General features: G+C 47.7%; 2 protein-coding genes across 2 annotated transcripts; one reads left to right on the top strand and one right to left on the bottom strand.

Moving 5' to 3' along the window:
• The first annotated feature begins 7,308 nt into the window (after positions 1-7,308).
• LOC136450125 (probable serine/threonine-protein kinase At1g01540) lies at positions 7,309-11,188 on the top strand. The gene is made up of 7 exons (XM_066450428.1): positions 7,309-8,157; positions 8,909-9,013; positions 9,125-9,247; positions 10,027-10,197; positions 10,293-10,422; positions 10,506-10,715; positions 10,803-11,188. Exons 1-7 carry the CDS (start codon positions 7,427-7,429, stop codon positions 10,905-10,907), a joined length of 1,575 nt encoding a protein of 524 aa, XP_066306525.1. The 5' UTR covers positions 7,309-7,426; the 3' UTR covers positions 10,908-11,188.
• Positions 11,189-13,809: 2,621 nt separating this feature from the next.
• On the bottom strand, positions 13,810-20,340 carry LOC136509002 (DET1- and DDB1-associated protein 1-like). Its single transcript, XM_066503799.1, has 4 exons — positions 20,116-20,340; positions 19,479-19,536; positions 14,547-14,608; positions 13,810-14,453 (listed from the first exon to the last, which is right to left on the bottom strand). Exons 1-4 carry the CDS (start codon positions 20,281-20,283, stop codon positions 14,349-14,351), a joined length of 393 nt encoding a protein of 130 aa, XP_066359896.1. The 5' UTR covers positions 20,284-20,340; the 3' UTR covers positions 13,810-14,348.
• Positions 20,341-20,852: the final 512 nt, after the last annotated feature.

Below are 20,852 nucleotides of genomic sequence, written 5' to 3'. Positions count from 1 at the left end.
GCCATGCCGACTCTATCATGAACAAGGAGCATGGGTCCCGGTCGGACATTTCCAACTGGAGCTCTCCAAACTCCGTCACTCGAGTCATCAAGGTAACACTACCGACCCCCTCTATTTCTTTATAAATCATTTCATACATCCATACGCGCATTCATTCCATACACCCATGCCCCTCAGACGATTCGGGCCCTAAACCGCCCGGGGGCTCGGAAACTAAGCATCGCACATGTAGCGAAATGCATCACAAATTCACAACGCACCGTGTTGCATCACGAAGCGGCAGTTGCCTCATTCCACATGAGCAACGACCGACCAGGGTTCAAAGGCTGGCCCATGAAGGGCTTGAGGCCGCCCCATGTCAAACAGAGCTAGGGGAGAAAAATGCAGATGAGCCCCATGCGACCCTTGCCTAGTCCGGTAGATAGGGCCATCTCAACCTTCTCATTTGATCCTAAGCCTCTGCTAAGCCCACAGAATCTCCATCGAGGGGAGGCTGTTAGGCCACCTAGGTCGATCTTCGGAATGACCTAAGCATCTGCCGGGTTGCAAGTAAAGGAGCAGTGGAATATCACAAGAGGGCTATGCCAACCCTATCACGACCGATGGACCTAGATTTCACTCGATCATACTCGTTAGCAAACTCACCGAGCGCGTCACTCGAGCCCGAGCGATCGGGACAAGGGATAAAACTTAGCCCCTCTGGTTGTGAGAAATAGAGGACATGGTAACATACACAACTCAAACCGACCCCTATCAAAGCCCAACAGGGCTCGGGGCTCAAGACACAAAACGCATGGGTCTGTGACCCTGAACTCGACCCATCTGGCTATGCTTTGACTGCACTCCAAAACTACCTAGGTCTGCGACCCCAAACTCACCCTATCCGACTATGCTTTGACTGCACTCCAAAACTACCTGGGTTTATGACCCCGAACTCGCCCCATCCAGCTACACTTCGACTGCACTCCAAAACTACCTGGGTCTGTGACCCCAAACTCGCCCCATCGAGATCCATGACTCTGACTCGCCCGATCCCACGGTGTGAACCACCGCTAGGATCAGCGAGCTCCATCTCGACCGATCCCTAAACTAACTAACTAACTACCTCGGCTGCGTGGGCTGCACCAAGGCTAGGATCCACAACTTTGACTCACCGGATCCCATGTCATGCACCGACGCTAGGACCCATGAGCTCTGTCTTGTCTGATCCCTAAACTAAATGCCTCGCCCGATCCCACGGCGCACACCAACATCAGGATCCACGAGCTCTACCTCGCCCGATCCCAAAACTAAACGCCTCGACTATGCAATGACACCTTGGTTGACAATTCCATCTCGACTAAAAAACACGCACGCACGCTCGCTAACAAACATGCCCAGACGATTCTGCCCGAATCGCCCGGGGGCTACACCCACGGGTGCGCTCGCGCCCACCGGCCGTCAAGACAAAAATCCCCCAAACGATTCTACCCGAATTTTCCGAGGGCTCAGGGGCTCTTGTCGGGTTCATAAACCTAGGGTCCCTAACGGACTGGCTTCCCAACAAAGGCTCGGCCCAAGTAGACAATGCGCAACTCATGGGCCGGCCCTAGTATCTGAACAACAGGTCGGGAGGGCGACCCAATCATCGACCGGAAGGTCTGGCCGAGGAGGAGCGATGCCCATTTTCTGACTCTGGCCCATCTTTCCGATCGAGGGGCTCACCACTTCGGTCTTCAGCCTGCCTCTAGATAGCCTCTCTGACCGGAAGGCCTTGCCAAAGCACTATCTTCGACTTTGACCCCACGTCTCCGACCGGGGTACGCAAAAACCCGTGCTTACTGCTTTTCTCCGACTGGCACAACTAGAACCGACTAGGACCAACCGATCGGGGACACCCACTCAGAAAGGACCAGGGAATGAACGGGAAAAGTAAGGCAAGGCGCATAAGTCAAACCACGATACAAGGGACCATATCTTGTACACCTACAGAAACGGTACTCTGCAACCTCCCTAACACAAATAGTGTTGTAGGCGTCGACATTTTCCCTATAGTATTGTGGGAGCCATTAACTCCCATACAGTTAGGCCCCCACATGCCTCTGGGTATCAACAGTATTGTGGGCGCTGGCATTTACCGTACCAAGTGAACATGGTGAAACTCCTCACATGCCTCTGGGCATCAACAGTATAACAGTTACCGACATCTGCCATACCCGAACAAAACGACGCAGCCTCCCATGTGCATCTGACATCCAATAGTATTATGGACGCCTACCATCATCTTGTACCCACCGACGTGGGCAACAAGGTTTAGAAGCATACATACTCTCTCTCTCACTTGTAAAGTCACCCCCTTCATCTATAAAAGGGGATGCGCTCTCTCCCAAGAGACTCAGTTAAATCCAGGTCGATTCAAGTGCTTCTAGATTCATTAGATCGATCAAGTTCACTAGCTCACAACCATAGAACCGTCAGGTTTAGACTCCAAGCACATGCTTGAACACTTAGCTCATAGCGGAGCTCCTGTCACTCTAGGCCCTTTCGACCGGAGTCGATCGGACCTCTTGTATCCCCCCTCTTTCTCCTTCTCATTTGTAACCCCACTACAAACTTCGAGCACCTGGGCTCGGGAATAAAATCACTGACCGACTCAAACTAGACGTAGCACACGTTGCCTGAACCAGTATAAACCCTATGTTATTGAGTGCTAGGGCACCTCCGATCGCAACATACGACAAAACTATAAATATTTACTTGTTGATCACTTTCTGCACTGACACCAACTCTCTATGAGTCTTAAAATTAAATACCTATGAAACCATGGAATGAAACTCTCTATTGAGAGTGGGTGTTTTATCCAAGTTTTATTTTATTTCACGTGATATGGCAATCTTAGAAACAACGTAATAAAACTCTCCATTTAGACTAGCCTAACACTTCTGAGGTTGGCAACGAGTGATGAATCGTGCAGTGATTGATCTAACTGGACTATAGCTGAGCTCCATGCCTATAGCTAGGTCCCGCCTCCCATGTGTGCAAGACACACTCGATTTGGCATTGGATGATGAATCCTAATCTGACTATACTGAACAAAGCTAGTGTAGTGGTGGTAAGCAACTGTAATCTTGCTTTTGTATAGCTGATCGGCTAAACTTGATAGCCGTGATAGTGACACTAAAAACTAAACGGTGAGAGCTTTCATGAGCTCATCACCATTTCATCAAGATGTGATAACAAAGTGCTCATAAGATAATCATCATATTCGTTTGGACTGGTTTGGCTTATAAGTATATTTGGCCATGCAGCTCGAGCCCGTCGGCCTGGCCCAAGGCCTGTTTTTTGGCCTAGCCCAAGCATGGCCCAGCCCGGTGGCTAGCGGGCCTAGGTTGGCCCGACCCGGAGGAGCAGGCCATGCCTGGGCCGTACCCCAAGCACGTGGCTCGACACGGCACGGCCTGCTATAGAGTAGCCGACCCGCTAGCGGCCCAGCCCACCGCCTCCCCCTTTGAAAGGTCCTAATATGGCTAGAGGGGGTGAATAGCCTATTTAAAAATCTACAAATCAACTAGAGCAATTTGATTAGTATGACAAATAGCAAAATGCAAACTTGCTCTAGCTCTATAAGGGTTGTAAGCCACCTATCCAATAATTCTAGTTGCAATGATTACTAGGCACATAACTTGCAAAGTTACTACTCACTAAGAGCTCTCAAACTTGCTACTCTAAAGAGCTCTACTAGATGAACTTAAAACAACAAAGCAAGCTCTCAATTCTAATTACACTAAAGCGCTTGTCATAACTAGTTTGCAAGAATATAAATAAGTGAGTAGGGTGATTATACCGCCATATAGAGGAATGAACCAATCACGAGATGAAGATTACGCCAATCACCGGGAGAATGCAAATGACAAGAGACAATCGATTTTCTCCTGAGGTTCACGTGCTTGCCAACATGCTATATCCCTGTTGTGTCGACCAACACTTGGTGATTCGGTGGCTAAGAGGTGTTTCACAAACCTCGTCCACACAATTAGACACCGCAAGAACCTACTCACAAGTGAGGTAACTCAATGACATGAGCAATTCACTAGAGTTATCTTTTGGCACTCCGCCGAGGAAGGTACAACTCCCCTCACAATCACCGAATGCGGCCATGAACAATCACCAACTCGTGTCGATCCTCCACCACTGCACCAAGCTGTCTAGGTGGTGGCAACCACCAAGAGTAACAAGTGAAATCCGTAGCGCAACACGAATACCAAGTGCCTCTAGATGCAATCACTCAAGCAATGCACTCGGATTCTCTCCCAATCTCACAAAGATGATGGATCAATGATAGAGATGAGTGGGAGTGCTTTGGCTAAGCTCATAAGATTGCTATGTCAATAAAAATGTGCAAGAGAGTGAGCTAGAGCCGGCCATGGGGCTTAAATAGAAGCCCTCATGAAATAGAGCCATTGTACTCCTTCATTGGGTACTGATCAGGGTGACCAGACGCTTCGGTCCTACTGACCGGACACAGGGCTCAGCGTCTGGTTGCCCGATGGTGGCCACGTGTCGTCCTATGTTCAACAAGAGTCGTCTGATCACAATGGTCATGACATGACCGGACGCTCAGTCATAAGTGACCGGACACTGAACCCTCAGCGTCCGGTCATTTCCAGTAAGCTCCCAAAGACTGAAAAACTAGACCGAACGCGTCCGGTGGTAATTGATCAGACATAGCCAGCGTCCGGTCAGTCACTCTAATTTCTGTGTAGCTATGTTAGCTCTGAACGGACACTGCCTTCCAGCGTCCGGTCAGTTAGAGGCCCAGCGTCCGGTCACATGACCGACACCAGGTTATCACTACCACGCCTGACCGGACGCGCCGGTCCCTCTGAGACCAGCGTCCGGTCAGTTGAAAAACAGCGAGACTGACCCTTTATCATCTCTATCTCCTTCACCCTTGCTTGAATGTGCCAACCACCAAGTGTATCACCTTGTGCACATGTGTTAGCATATTTTCACAAATATTTTTAAGGGTGTTAGTACTTCACTAGATCCTAAATGCATATGCAATGAATTAGAGCATCTAGTGGCACTTTGATAACCGCATTTCGATACGAGTTTCACTCCTCTTAATAGTATGGCTATCTATCCTAAATGTGATCACACTCACTAAGTGTCTTGATCACTAAAATAAAATGGCTCCTACATTTTATACCTTTACCTTGAGCCTTTTATTTTTTCTTTTTTCTTTTCCAAGTTTAAGCCTTTGATCATAACCATGCCATCACCATTGTCATGATCTTCGTCATTGCTTCATCACTTAGAATAGTGCTATCCATCTCATGACCACTTTGATAAACTAGGTTAGCACTTAGGGTTTTATCAATTAACCAAAACCAAACTAGAGCTTTCACCCTCCTCACTCCTCCTCCCCTCCCTAAGGGCCAGCGTGATGTCGCTCCCTCTCGGCCTCTTCGCCTCTCCCTCACACTCATGCCTCAACCCAAAGCCGCTCCCTCTCTACCTCTCCCTCACGTAGTCATGCCTCACCAGCGCCGCTCCCTCTTTGCCTCTCCCTCACGCCTCACCTTCCGCCTCTCCCTCACGCCTCACCCCAACGTCGCTCCCTCTCCGCCTCTCCCTCACGCCTCACCCCGAACCCTAGCACCGGCGCCGCTCCCTCGCCTCACCCTGAACCCTAGCGCCGCCTCTCCCTCACGTCTCACCCCGAAGCCGCTCCCTCTCCGCCTCTCCCTCACGCCTCACCGATGTCGCTCCCTCTCCGCCTCTCCCTCATGCCTCACCCTAAACCCTAGCGCCGACACCGCTCCCTTGCGTCACCCTGAACCCTAGTGTCGGCCCCAAGCTCTGCCCCGACGCAGATCTGGTGCCCCGAGATCTGTCCTCCTCACCATCCCTCGCCTCCATGGCGGCGCTGGATCTCCGACGTGGATCTGGCCACGCTGGGTCTTCTCCACCATGGATCCGGCTCCCCACCCTTGCCTCGACGCTAGCACGACGCCTCCTCCCCGTCCCTGCCTCCCTCACTCTCCCTCGGCGGCGCGTGACTAGGAGCGCGTGGGTGGGCAGATCCGACGACTCCCTCCCTTCGTTGTTTTCTCTCCTCTCCATCTCGCTCACCCCCTCGGCCCCTCTTCATCTCCTCCTCTCCATCGCTTGAGGGAGGGCGTCGCCTGCGCAGCTCCTTCCCCCGAGATCCGAAGCTCCGTCGTTCCCAGCCTCGGCGGCCACCTCCGCCTCGCCTCCCCATGCGGCCGCTCAGTGGGCCTCGGGCTGGCACGACCTGTGAAAATGGTCGTGCTTCTCGGGCTGCCCCGGCACGGAAATTGGCCCATAGGGTCGTGCCTGGGTCGAAGGCCAGGCCAGTGGCCCTGTGAGGCACGGCCCAGGAGGCACGGCGTGCCGTGCTGGCCCGTTGGCTATCGTGCTGTGCTGGCATGGGCCCGTGCCGTGCTGGGCCGGCCCGTTGGCCATCTATACTTATAAGCCATGGCTAAAAGTACTGTTGTTTGGTTTGGTGTGAGAGAAAAATACTGTTCGTTGACTGATAAGCCATGACTTATAAGCCAAATACGACCAAGCGAACAGGCTGAATAATCGTTGGTTAGTGCCTGGGCCTTTGCTAAAGCACCAAAGCCCGCTCCTCATTTGTAGCGCCAATATTCTGCAAAGAGAGAAAGTTCGCTACCTCAAACTCTTCATCACAGTACGTATTATTGTTATACTGACGAGGAGAGCTTTTCACAAAATTTGGGGGTGCTAGGTTCTTCGGTCGCTTCTAAAATGCATGTCACATCGAATATTCGGATACTAATTAGAAGAACTAAATATGAGCTAATTATAAAACTAATTACACAGATGAAGGCTAATTCATGAGACGAATCTATTAAGCCTAATTAATTCATCATTAGCACATATTCACTGTAGCATCATATTATCAAAGTTGTGGACTAATTAGTCTTAATAGAAGTAATTTTAGGAGCGACTAATAAACCAAACAGCATTTGTTTTCTGAATCTGAATGAAAAAAAAGAAAAAGAGATCAAATTTCAGTGGCGCACGCACTTAAGGATGGACCAGGCCTGCGCAAGCACAAGCATAAGCACAAAGCCATATCCGCTCCGCTCTGCGCTCACGCCTCACTGCCCCTGGGCCAGCACGCAAACCGGCCCCACCTGTCAGAGGTAGCGCACCGAGAAAAGCAGCCCAAAGCTAACGGCCACCGCAGCACGCGACCCCACACCCCCGCCCACGAAAATGCTACGCGCACCCGTCAAAGCCTCCCCCAACACGCTCCCCTCCCTTCGCCTTCATCACATCTGCACCTCTCTCGAAGCCAGTCGCATGCATATCTAAGCAGTAGCGGCAGGCAAGAATCCAAAGCTGAAGGGTCTCTCTCCCATCTCTGTTTCATCAGCTGCGGAGCGCGGCGATGGGGGCGCGGAGGCGGCTGCTGGCGGACGCGCCGCCGGGGCACCACCACAGGCAGGGCGCGCCGCCGTCGGACTGGAGCGCGGGGTACCTCAACGGCAGGCTGTCGCAGCCGACGCTCATCTTTGGGCTCCGCCTCTGGGTGCTCATCGGCATCGCCGTCGCCGCCGCCATCGTGCTCGTGCTCCTCCTCATCCTCGTCTGCCTCTCCCGCCGCCGCCGCCGCCGCGGCGACCTGCTCGCCGCTAACCTCTACCCCGCCGCCGACACCAAGCTGCTCAAGCAGCACCTGCAGCAGCAGGCCACGCCCACGCCCACCAAGGACATCCAGGAGATCGTCCGCCGCCAGCAGGCGCAGACGCCGCCTCCGACGGCGGCGCCGCAGCCCGCGGTGCAGCTCGCCAAGACCGTGGCGGAGCCGCAGACTCCGCCGCCGCCGCAGCAGCAGCAGCACAGGCCACCGGCGCGGAAGACGCCGGGCAGCGGCATGTCGGCCACGACGAGCGGCGGGAGCGAACGGGGCGGGGCCACGCCTAGGAGTACCGGCAGCGCGGGGATGCCGGAGGTCTCGCACCTCGGGTGGGGCCACTGGTTCACGCTCCGTGAGCTGGAGGAGGCCACCGACGGGCTGGCCGAGGAGAATGTGATTGGGGAGGGTGGCTACGGGATCGTGTACAAGGGCACGTTGCACGACTCCACTTTGATCGCCGTCAAGAATCTGCTCAATAATAGGTACAGTACTTAATTGGTGTCCTCCTTTCGTGGAAAGTTCTTTGCCCATTTTGCTCATCTTGACCCATTATCTAAATTTTTTTGCTCATTTTGACTATGACTTTGAATGGGGGCACCAATCTGTTGTCTTTCGATTCATGCTGGCTTGGATTTTGATTTTGACACCGATGATTGTGATTGGGCTGAACTAGGATCTATGAACGTCAGTCACTTCTTGCATGTTTGCATTTCAGATGTTGAAAAGGGGAGCAAGTCTCCCCTGTTGCTTGATTGGATTTGGAAGGGGAAAAAATAACTGTCTCTCTGCTGGTTCATTCCTTGAGTGCGGCTGAGTGAGATTAGGACGGATGGTACTGTCGGGCGAGTAAAAATTCTGCAGATTGTGGGTTGGAACGTGAAACGACTATAACTATGTTCTGCTACTAGTAGTATTACCAATTGAAGAAATATATTCATTCACCCTATTTTTGTTCAGATTTTGTGTCTTGCAAGTTTGCTGCTCTTGAGATGCTTTGCTGACGAAAGGTTGGTTTGTGGGGCTCAAGAACTTTCAAATTGCTCTAATAATGGCCTCTCTTTCTGTGTGCCCACACCTATTCGATTCTTCTCGATTTCTGTGACACAGATTTGAATACTAGTACACTGTTTTCTAGAATTGGGTTGCCGTTTCATATCCTTCATTCTTCACCTCATTTCATCCTGCTTTCTGATAACATTCTCTATTTTTTTTATTTCTGCTTCACCACACCAGGGGCCAGGCCGAGAAGGAGTTCAAGGTGGAGGTCGAAGCAATTGGTCGTGTTCGGCACAAAAATCTCGTTAGGTTGCTTGGCTACTGCGTAGAGGGTGCTTACAGGTATGTTGGCATATTGCAATCTCTTCTTCATTCGGTGACACCTACTTCTCTCAGTTTGAATTCTCAATAATGGAAGCTTGATTCATATCACTGTCGTCTATGCTTGAACAGGATGCTTGTGTATGAGTATGTGGACAATGGTAATCTTGATCAGTGGCTTCATGGTGATGTCGGGGAAGTAAGCCCACTAACATGGGACATCAGGATGAACATTATGCTTGCAACTGCTAAAGGGTAATTATTCTATTCCTCAATTTATTCCTTAGTTTGCCATCTGTTCTATTCTGGCTTGAAAGAAATTAATTCTGAACAATTATAGGCCATAACCGTTAGAAGAAGTCAGGCGCTAGCTGAGCTGGCATGATTAGATATATTCATTTTTTTTTCTTTCGAACTGATTAGCTATGTTCTGTTACGGGTCACGCGTCTTGGTTGGGGTAATGGAGCCTAGTTAAGGTGAGAGTTCGTTGTCGACGGAAATCTGGCGCTTCACTATACAAGTTTGTTAGGACCTATTACTTGGCATGCACATATTCCCTTTTAAGAAGTTATAGAAAGAGACAACACATTATAACCTATATCTGGTAGACGTGCAAAAAAAAGTTTTCCTATTATGCACAGTATTCTTTTGATTGTGATTATGTAATTACTCACGCAATGCACAGTACCCAACCATTTAAATAGAAAGAAAAAAAAGATGTAATTACTCAGGCAATGCATGTGCTTACCTTTAATGGTTCTTTCTTTTTCGCTTCCTGTTGCCAGCTTGCTTTATTTTATTCAGAGCACCAGGGTTGTTGCGATTTGTCCATGGGCTGTGTAACACTCTTTATAAATGCTTATGCTACATCTTGATATTCTGCTTACCAGTCAAAATTCAAACTCAAGCATCATGTGCATTAGCAAACATCTTTGCCTGGAAGCAATATTGGCTTTGCTTAAATGGTCACAGCCTTTTGATGCAAATGATAGTGAAATATCCGAAAATTGACATCCAACTTCTACATACACAGGCTGGCCTATCTTCACGAGGGGCTGGAACCAAAGGTTGTTCACCGTGACATCAAAGCTAGCAATATTCTTCTTGACCAGCAGTGGAACGCTAAAGTATCAGATTTTGGGCTTGCAAAGCTATTGTGCTCAGAGAAAAGCTATGTTACAACCCGTGTTATGGGAACCTTTGGGTTAGTAGTGAGAACTCCTTCCATCCATATTGCTACTCAATCTACTGCAAATGAAGCTAGATCTTGTCATTACTGAACTATTGATACTGTTGCAGTTATGTGGCACCTGAATATGCCAGCACCGGAATGTTGAATGAGAGGAGTGATGTATATAGCTTTGGTGTACTCATAATGGAGATCATCACTGGTAGATCTCCTGTAGATTATACAAGAGCAGCTGGAGAGGTTAGTGTAGTTCCCATCTTTATAACTTTCTTTATCCAGAATATCGAGGTCTGGCAAAGCTGAATTCTACCATGTGTGTGCAGGTGAACTTGGTTGAGTGGCTCAAGACCATGGTCGCAGAGAGGAAAGCGGAGGAAGTAATGGACCCTAAGATGACTGAAAAGCCTTCTCCCAAAACACTGAAGCGGGCGCTTCTGGTTGCGCTTCGCTGCGTCGACCCTGATGCGAACAAGAGGCCTAAAATGGGGCATGTCATTCACATGCTCGAGATGGATGATCTCCTATTCCGAGATGTATGTCTGAGCCATTGACCATTTTGTCTTCTTCTCTCATCTACTGAACAGTAGTAATCACATAGCCAATTACTTTGATATGAACAGGATAAGAAGCCCGGGAGAGATGCTCATCCTCAGGGTTCAGACCGATACAGCTCCAAGGAGGAAGGGAGCTTCAGCAAGCGTGAGCACCACCATCGGTACAGATGATGGACCGGCATATGAGGTTGTATGGATTGCCATTAGAGAGTAGCCATATTAACCATGTTCCCATCACTACATTCTTTCTCCTCTCTTTCAATCTCACTGGTCTTTGATTGTATTATATGTGAGCATCCATCATTCTGTGACGATACTTGGTACTTCAATCACACACAATGACACACAAGTGTAGTAGCATGGTGTTGTGACTGACTAACATGCCCAGGCCAAAAACCTGCAATTTTAAATGCTAGGAATCCAGCAAATGCAAGTACGGTTTTTGTCTACTCCACACTGCATCCTGTTCAGTCGTCCATTCTTGATTCCCGTCTGCTTTAACTGTACTGGAAGAACAGCTGATCCCTTCTTTGTAGCTTTGCTGGTTGGTCAGTGCATTGCTGCCTGCACATGAGGTCACATGCCACTGCAAGTCTGCAACACACTTTCATCCATCCCTGCACTGCATCTGTTTGATTAGGGTCACCATGAGCCGTCTTTGTGCAGATGCTTAGAGCTTTTTTATTATATTCTTCTGGCAAAATGCCTTTCTTTGTCTAGCATACTCGTATCTGGCAATAGCATTTGGGTCAGCTCTTGTGCTTCGGTTTGTCTTGGCCTGTGGTTTGTTTATATGGACAAGGGATGAGACTTGAGCAACTAATTTCGAATAGTTTTTACCGCGCACCAAGCCCTACTGGATTTGGAAGCGCTTATTATAGCTAAAACCTGATCACTGACAGAGGTGGTTAACTATGAAGTGGTTAGATAGATGATGCTGTCACGTGACCAACCGGTAAGAAACTTCCGCTCTGTTCGGCTGTCATTATAAGCCGGCTTATCAGTCATGATACAATATTTTTCTCTCCCAACAAATCAGTCGTATAAATCAGCACAAGCGGTTTATAGATCAGGCGAACAGAGCCTTCCTTCGGTGCTCTCCGCTTGTGGCCTTGTGCGATGGAGGATGGTGGCTTGTGAAGTCTGAAGTGTAACATGCCAATGCCAATGCTATGCTGCAGGTCTGAGTGTCTGAACTGACCGGACCATGCATGCCGTCTCGGCGTCTGCTATTCAATTGGCAGCGGAGAAGGGTCGCTTTCGTTTTCAACGGCTAGCTTGGCGTCGCTGTACCAGTACAGTTCATAAACGATGAGAGTTGAGAGCTGCACGTATACTAGTATAAAAAATTCAGAGGAGTCGTGGATCAGTCCAAAAAACAACGGCCTGGAAGAAGATTGACTGTTTGGAGGGCAGAAAACGACAAGAGCACGCAAGCTGGCCTGGCCGCCAGCGAGTTCTTTCCACCAAGTGTCCAAGACAGAAGACACTAATGACTACAGTAATGTGATTCTGACTCGTCGTCCCTTTCACCCATTTAATCCAGAGAGATAAAGACGGGTAGCCTATGCTAAGCAAGCTTTGCAATTCACATTAGACTGTATGTGAAAGATAAAAGACGGGTAGCCTATGCTAAACAAGCTTGGCAATTCACATTAGACTGTCTGTGAAAGATAAAGATGGGTAGCCTAGTTCCTAATTTTTTTTTTCAAAAAGTGCTACAGTAGCTATCACATCAAATCTTGCAATACGTGCATGAAGCATTAAATGTAGACGAAAAAAACTAATTATACAGTTTGGTTGGAAATTGCGAGACGAACGTTTTGAGCTTAATTAGTCTATAATTGAACATTAATTGTCAAATAAAAACGAAAATGCTACCGTAGTCAAATTTCCAAATTTCACGAACTAACTTGGCAATTCACATTGGACGTCTCTGAAAGTCGCAGATCACACACCTGGTTGCCACTGCACCGGTCACACACCTAGTGACAAGCTAATGAAAACATGAGCCGACAGCATAGTACAGGCAATCGACGCCCTCTATCCATGGCGCGCTACTAGCTAGCGAGCTGTGACTGTGACTGTGAGTGCCCCCGTGACCGTGAGCTGTTCAGAAATGGATGGGCCGACGTGCCCGTGCCGAGCCAGTGGCGCCGCAAGCCGCATCCAAAATTCCAAGTGGCACGCCTGTGAGAGTGTTCGGCTCGACTGAATTTCGACTTATTTTTCTAGTCAGAATAGTATTTCTCTCTCACAATGTTCCAGCACAAATAGTATTCCCCGCCGTATGAACAGTAAAAATTTCAGTCCAGCCAAACACTCTCTGTGACTGAGTGTCTTCTGGGTCGGCTGCTGCTGACGGCCTGTTCTGGCCTGGCTCCCAACGCCCGAGGCTATCTCCCGGCACTCGGTGTATGCTTACGTTGCGGCTGCCGTGCTCAGCGCCCGCTGCCTCGCCCAGTATCGGGGGTGTTCACGTCTTCCTCTGCTGGCATTTGGTGGCGCACCATGTGGTCCGTGAAGGAATCGAACGTTCGGCCCGGGCCTTTTCGGCGCATTGGCATTGCCGCGTCCGCGTCCGACTCCAACGGCGACCGAAACTGACGCCGCCCTCGCCATCGCGTCGCATGCAACGGAACGCCATGCGCCAGCTTAGCTGGAGAGCAACCAAGGAGCAAGGACTGCCTGCCGTGCACGCCCGGCTGTTCCGACAGCGACGCCCACGCCGCGCCGGCCCGCCTCGGCGAGCAGACAAAACACACTAGCAGCAGGAAAATAACCCCCGCGGAATCGCATCGAAATCCCGTGGCCACACGAGACAAAGGACGGCAGCACGGCCCGGGCGGCGGCGGCGGCTCGGCTCGCTCGTCCCTCCGGCGACTAGGAGGAAGAGACGGATAAGCAGATCATCCCTGAAAGCAAGGCTAATAATTACAGCAAGGTTCTTGGTAGCCTTTTCCCCATTTTTTTTATTTTTTAGTTTTTTTTGAATTTTTTTATAAATATGTCTCTAGAGATATGCATCCTATTCGTTTGGACTGGTTTAACTTATAAGCCATAACTGAAAGTGCTATTGAGTGATTTGGTACGAGAGAAAAATATTATTCGAACGATCGAGCGAACAGGCTACGCTCGTAACCACGGTCCATGCCATGGCTTGCCCCTGGCTGGCGCAGCAGCAGCAGCTGCACGGCAGCAGTATAGTATAATCTGACAGCAGAAGACGAGATTTTCAGAGTGCAATCATCACCAACAGCCTTTGAAAAAGCTGTTGACACTGTGCACGATCCAAAGCACAGGGTGGTAGGGCTATACCCTAGCTAGCTAGCAGCACGGGCACAGCACACACTAGTGCCATGTGAAATGGCAAGCACCGAACTCGTCTCGCCTCGTCTCGTCTCGTCTCTCAGGTGCCATGACAGGCTGTTCTTAGTCTAGTCTCAGCTTGTTTCAGCTTATTCTTTCTCACATAATGCTATTGAATTAGACGAAATAAGCCAAGAGTGGATCAGCCGAACACCAGCTGTGACCTGTGAGTGAGAGATGCAGGCTGCATCTGCATGACACCGAGAGATCAGAGGCAGGGGAGGATGCCCACCAGCTGTGGCTTCAGCTTCTTGTGCTTGACTGGCCACCGACGTCGCCCACAGGTCCCCTGGGCTGCTTGTTGTTCTCCGGAGCGAGGTTGTCCGGAGCAGCTCTCTTTGGCCTCAGCTACAGTTCAGGACAGGGTTTCTTAGATTCTTTATTAGTGATGTGGTTTTAAGCAGCCTTGATAGTGAAGTCTTACTAGCAGTAGCAGCTCACCTTCTCCGCGGATTTCTGGTAGAAGTGCCTCAGCAGGATGTTCCTGGCCTCCGTTATTATCACTGCAATTCCAGGGTGCGATTCAGTCCGCAGTAAGAGGTAAAAATATAACAAGGATGGTTTCCATGCAGCAAAGTTGATAAAGGAATTGGGAGGTTTGTGACAATGTTAGCAGGAAACGGAGTAGTGCCCCCACAGGAATTGAAAGTAAATAAACTGATATGGTAGGAAGCAGATATTGAGCCTGAACTACTGTGAACCATGGACCTATCTATAAAATAGTGCAGCGGTATGATAAGGAAAAAGGAAACTAAAAAGAGAGAATTGTTAGGCATGTAGTTAAAGAATGCCCATGATTTGTTCAGTACATTTATCTGCCACAAATTGGGATATCTCTGCTGTTATCACTGCGATTCACCAGAAGTCTCTGGCTGAAGTGCCGACAATAGTTCAGGATTAAGTATCCCTTAAATGTTTTGGATTGTTCAATTGTTGACAAATAACATCTCTGAAAATATGTCATCAGCCCCAGATAAAGGCACAATCATAGCTTGTTCCTTTTGGGACCTTTTATACAGTTGGTAGACAGCACACAATTATATTTTCACCGACAGGATGTGGAATCAGCTGTGCCAAAAGGCACGAATTCAATAAGGACTTCTTGTGGTTTCGCCTAACCTGGTAAATTGTTCAAGACCAGAGAATGACCACAACAAAGAGCGACATATGTTATAGAAATTGACAACCAGAGTGTTCGAGCCAAAATCCTAGTTAGTGTGACCATTAGGCTACCATTTCGCAGTAAATTAACCTAACTTCTCTCAAGGTCATGCCAGTTCTAGAACTCTGTGGATTTCATTTTCAAATGGGCGGCTCCAACTTTACTGAAGTCTTAGAGACTCCACTCTTAAGGTCTATTATGACGGATACATTTAACTAGTCTCTGGGTTCATTTTTAACATCAACATCCCTGACCCATAAAGGACCAATTAACTCAAAATTTTCTTCCTCTTTCTCATGCTCTGAGAAAATCTTTGGAGGTTAAGTATATAAAACAGTGCAAATCTCCCGAGCAACCTACACGATGGAACAAAGGCAAACCAACTCAGCCATGGTAGGTATATATAAGCCACACAAGGCCATTGGCACGGCAAATGCTGAGATATCAAGAGCGATGATCAGCTATGGTATAGATCTTAACTCTGCTGGACTACTGTATTCGAGGTGAACACTAACTATGCAGTAGTCTGAATTAGCGTCAAAAACAAATTTACCATTTGCTGTGACTAGATGAATCAATATTAACGTGTTAATAGTCAGTGTGTTTCAGACTCTGCTAGCTCTTTTAGAGAATCTTGATAAGAAAGCTGAGATCTCTCCCTTATCTGATCAAGAGATTAATCTGAAGCATTATCTAAAAGAACGTTTAGTTAACCTTCTGAGAGAGGAGGAACTAAAATGGTATGAGAGAGCCAAAGTTAAAACCCTCTTGGAAGGGGATGCTAACACTCGGTTCTTTCATCTAGTTGCCAACGGGAAACATCGCAAGCAACATATCTATAAACTTGAAAATGATCAAGGTGTTGTGATCGGTGATGATCATCTCAAAAGTCATATTACGACTTATTATAAAGAACTCTTTGGCCAGCCGGAGAATTTCGATATCTCCCTTAGGGAAGACCAAAACCTGGATATTCCACAGGTATCACCGGAGGAAAACGACATCCTCATCAGCCCGTTCACTGAATCTGAAGTGAGGGAGGCGGTCTTCCAGATGGAGCGTAATAAAGCTCCAGGGCCGGATGGTTTTCCTGCGGAATTCTATCATGTGTTTTGGGGAGTGATCAAGGATGATCTTCTACCCTTATTTGCTGAGCTGCATAGGGAGGCTCTTGATCTCTACAGTCTTAATTTTGGTATTATTACCTTAATCCCAAAAGTGAATAATGCCATAAAAATTCAGCAATACAGGCCAGTTTGTGTTCTTAACGTGAGTTTTAAAATATAAAGTGGGCACAAATAGGCTTAATATGGTAGCTAAAACTGTGGTGAGACCAACGCAGACTGCCTTTATGACAGGTAGGAACATAATGGAAGGGGTCGTTATCTTACACGAAACCATCCATGAACTTCACACCAAAAAGAGAGACGGTGTCATTTTCAAGATTGACTTTGAAAAGGCATACGACAAAGTGAAGTGGCCTTTCCTACAACAAACGCTACGAATGAAAGGTTTCTCCCCCAAATGGTGTCGATGGGTTGAAACTATGGTCACCGGAGGAAGTGTGGGAATCAAGGTCAATGATGATGTAGGACCCTATTTCCAGACCAAACGTGGACTCAGACAAGGAGATCCAATGTCACCAATCTTATTCAACATCGTTGCAGATATGTTAGCTCTACTTATTAACAGAGCAAAAGCCGATGGTCAGATAAGAGGTGTCGTCCCCCACCTTATAGACGATGGTCTGTCCATATTACAATATGCAGATGACACCATTATCTTTATTGATCACGACCCAGAACAAGCACAGAATCTGAAACTGTTGCTTTGCGCTTTTGAACAGCTATCTGGGCTGAAGATCAACTTCCACAAGAGCGAAGTCTTCTGCTATGGTGCAGCTAAAGAGATGGAATCCTTTTATACTAGTCTCTTTGGATGCAATGCAGGGGAATATCCCATCAGATATCTAGGGATCCCAATGCACCATAGACAACTCCTGAATTCTGAATGGAGAAAGGTGGAAGATCGTTTCGAACAGAAACTCTCTTGTTGGAAAGCGAAATACCTGTCATATGGGGGTAGACTAGTTCTGCTTAATTCAGTCTTAAGCAGCCTACCTATGTTTATGATGTCCTTCTTTGAAATCCCTAAGGGGGTCATTAAAAACCTGGATCATTATAAATCAAGGTTCTTTTGGCAAGGCTACTCAGATAAACATGGATATCGTCTTGCCAGATGGGACATCCTTTGCCGTCCTAAGGACCAAGGAGGATTAGGTATCCTAAATTTACAATTGCAAAATAAATGCCTTCTAGCCAAATGGCTGGTTAATCTGCTAAACTCAGAAGGCATATGGCAATCTCGTTTACGGAATAAATACTTAAGCTCCAAGAGCCTAACTCAGGTGGCAGCCAAACCCAAGGACTCTCATTTCTGGAGAGGACTCATGCATATCAAAGATGAGGTGTTGGCTAATGGTTCATTCGATATTAAAGATGGAACCAACACTAGGTTTTGGGACGACACATGGGTAGGAGATAAGCCTCTGAAATTTAAATATCCATCCTTATATAATATAGTGCGGGATCCTCACGCAACAGTCTCAAAAGTGATGACTACTAGCCCACTAAACATCTCTTTTAGAAGGGCTCTGGTGGATAATAAACTTGCAGAATGGCTTAGTTTAGTAGCACGGATCTCAAATGTCGAATTGGTGGAAGGTTCAGATTATACTTCAGATGGAGTTTAACCAAATCTGGGTTATTCTCTGTCCGCTCTATGTATCTCTATCTTATAGATACACAAACACCTTTTCGTCATAGGAAGATCTGGAAGATAAAAATTCCTCTAAAAATTAAAATCTTTCTTTGGTTCTTGCAAAGGGGTGTCGTCTTAACCAAAGACAACCTCGCTAGGAAAAATTGGAAGGGGAGTCAGAAGTGCATCTGCTGTAATGGGAATGAAACTATCCAACACTTGTTACTAGACTGTCCCCTTACCAAAATGATATGGAGGATTATCTTTTTTGCTACTAGTCTGACCCAACCAAGATCAATCAGCCACATGTTTGGTAATTGGCTAACTAATCAAAATAAAAGGATTAGAAATTTGATTTGGATGGGGGTGGCTGCCATGTTTTGGGCTATTTGGAGATGCCGTAATGATGCTGTTTTTAATCAAATGAGATCTAACTCTATGATGTAGGTAATTTTCAGAGGAGCGTACTGGTTACGCTCTTGGGCCCAGCTGCAGCGTGATGAGATAGCCAAGGACGCGCTCTCTACGATGAGCAAGAAATTGGAAATAATTGCTTTAGAGATATCCAATAAAGGATGGAAACATTTATACTGTTTGAATTAGCGTCCGGGTCGATCTATAAGACTGGCTCTCTCTTTTTCCTCCAAAACTTTGTAATAATGGGCTGTGTACATCTATGGATGTAGAGGCCGGATATTGTTTTATCCATTATCTAAAAAAAATAAATAAGAAAGCTAGCCTTAAGAATCTAGAATTTCCTAAATACAACAGGCAATGTTTCCCAGTTGCGTTTTTTAAGGCTTAACGCTAGAATTTCTATAGGATTTTGCAACAAACAAAGAAAATTATATGAAATCGCATAATCAAAGCTGATAGCCTGGTACTGTTAGTACTTGCAACTGGTAAATTGGCCAGCAAGGAACGTAATGTATTGTATTGTATTGGAGTATATGGCTAAGACAGCAACTGCTGAATTATCTATCATATCTACTAGATCCTGAGTTCAGATTACCAGCAACAAGATTGAGGTTCAGAGCTGCTGGGTTCAGGTAAACACAGCAAAGCTGCAGAGGGCGTCGTTTGTGTAGGGTAAGGTGTTCAGAGCTTCTGTCACTATGGCTGATACCACCATCTGTGACTTGCAGACACATTCTACACGACTACACATGCACAAAAGCTTATCGCTAATCATGCTCCATTGAAGCAAAGAGAGTCATCTACCTGAAGAACGTCAGTTCAGACGAAACAGCTCAGGAAACCTATTCTGCAATGTATAACGTACAAACTACAAAGTACTACAATAAATAAAAAAGGGGATTCTTGGCTTAATGCGAATAAGCAATTGCATAGTATTAGTTGCATGCGAATGCATAACGAGGAAATCAGATGGGACAAATTTGCTGATGGATGCAGCAGAATATCATTGGCTTAAGGACATGGAAAGGGGTTACCTTGATTGGGTGGCGGATCAGTCCTGTGGGCCGCAACATAAGTGGCGGGTGTGACATTCTGATGAGAAACGCACAGGGAAAGAAAAAAGAACTAACGTTAGCACCAGGTGAAATGGATATATCATTCATAATATAAGTTGCCAGCACGAATTTCTGACGTTATAAAAATCAACCGGTAGCATTAGCAGCCATGAACTGAACTACCGTTAGTCCACCAGTACCACATCAACTGAATCTACCCAGGGTAGACATGACCATGAGAAATCCAGACTCTATGTTTGGAAATTGGCCAGACAGTCCCCTCAAATTGAACAGGTCTTCGGCAGTTGAACTAAAATCAAACAGTGAGACCCCATTTCTCCAGCCATCCATACCAAAATTCCAGCCAAAACTAGCAATACGGGCACCGATTAGTAGTAATCCTCCTGCCCGAAAGTGATACTACGGAATAAAAAAGAGAGAGATTTTTTTTTCCTCGACGGCATCAGAAACCAGAGAAAGAAACAGGTCAAGCGCAGATGAACACGGTCAATTAAACACATTCAAGCTTGTGTAAGCTCATCAGGAAGAAAGGAGCCTAGCAGTACAGCATGATACTAGAGGGCAGATCGCCAGGAAGGGCAAGTTGCTGACCGACCGAGGGCTGCACGGAGGGGTCGGCAGGGACGAGCTGGCTGAAGTTATGCCGGTTGTACGACGGCCACCCGCCCAGAGGGCTCCCCATCTCCGCCCTGCCGCCGTCTTCTTTATGTGTTCCTTCTCGGCACGCCGTCCCCGACTCCGGCGATGCTCTCTTCTCTTCCATGGGACCACGGGTGGTTGGCAGCAGGCGGCAGGCAGCAGCCAGCAGCACTCCCCTTTTTTCTGTTTTGGTTTCGGGGAAAAAGAGTGATGGTTACAAATTTCGAGCCACAAAGTGGGCTCCTACGACGTGGTTGTTGGGCCGCGAATGCAGCCCTCCTGTCTCCAGGAGAGAGATGGGTCTCGATTTGGCCCAGTGTTCCTACGACGTGATTGTTGGGCTGCCAATGCAGCCCTCCTGTCTCAAGGAGAGAGATGGGTCTCGATTTAGCCCAGTGTTTCCCGGGGCTGGGTCGTGGTATCTGGGCCAAAACTATATTCATCAAGGACATGATATACTCCTACGCGGAAGTTGTTTTTATCGACCCTAAGATTTCAACTAAATAAAGACCGCGGATGAAGGTAGCACTGCCGATGATCAATGTGCCATACTGCCATCGATGTAGCAAGGACATGGCGATCTCGGCGACTTCCTTCGCCCTCTTGTGTTCTCGACATGGACTCCCCTAACCGGCCGTATCAGATGCCAACAGCTTCTTAGGTGCTGTGTCCAAGCTGCTTATTTTGTGTGCA

This window comes from Miscanthus floridulus, chromosome 1 (genome assembly GCF_019320115.1).
Source record: "Miscanthus floridulus cultivar M001 chromosome 1, ASM1932011v1, whole genome shotgun sequence".
NCBI classification, from domain to species: domain Eukaryota; kingdom Viridiplantae; phylum Streptophyta; class Magnoliopsida; order Poales; family Poaceae; genus Miscanthus; species Miscanthus floridulus.
The sequence above is the reverse complement of the archived record's forward strand: the minus strand, read 5'-3'. Positions and strand labels throughout refer to the sequence as shown.

Excerpts from the sequence above, each read along its gene's own strand:
- LOC136450125 (XM_066450428.1), top strand. The coding sequence starts at position 7,427 with ATGGGGGCGCGGAGGCGGCTGCTGGCGGACGCGCCGCCGGGGCACCAC. Across the intron at positions 8,158-8,908 it reads AAGAATCTGCTCAATAATAG|GGGCCAGGCCGAGAAGGAGT; the intron begins GTACAGTACTTA and ends TCACCACACCAG. Across the intron at positions 10,716-10,802 it reads ATGATCTCCTATTCCGAGAT|GATAAGAAGCCCGGGAGAGA; the intron begins GTATGTCTGAGC and ends TGATATGAACAG.
- LOC136509002 (XM_066503799.1), bottom strand. The coding sequence starts at position 20,283 with ATGGAAGAGAAGAGAGCATCGCCGGAGTCGGGGACGGCGTGCCGAGAA. Across the intron at positions 19,537-20,115 it reads ACCCCTCCGTGCAGCCCTCG|AATGTCACACCCGCCACTTA; the intron begins GTCGGTCAGCAA and ends GTTTCTCATCAG. Across the intron at positions 14,609-19,478 it reads TGATCCGCCACCCAATCAAG|TGATAATAACGGAGGCCAGG; the intron begins GTAACCCCTTTC and ends CTGGAATTGCAG.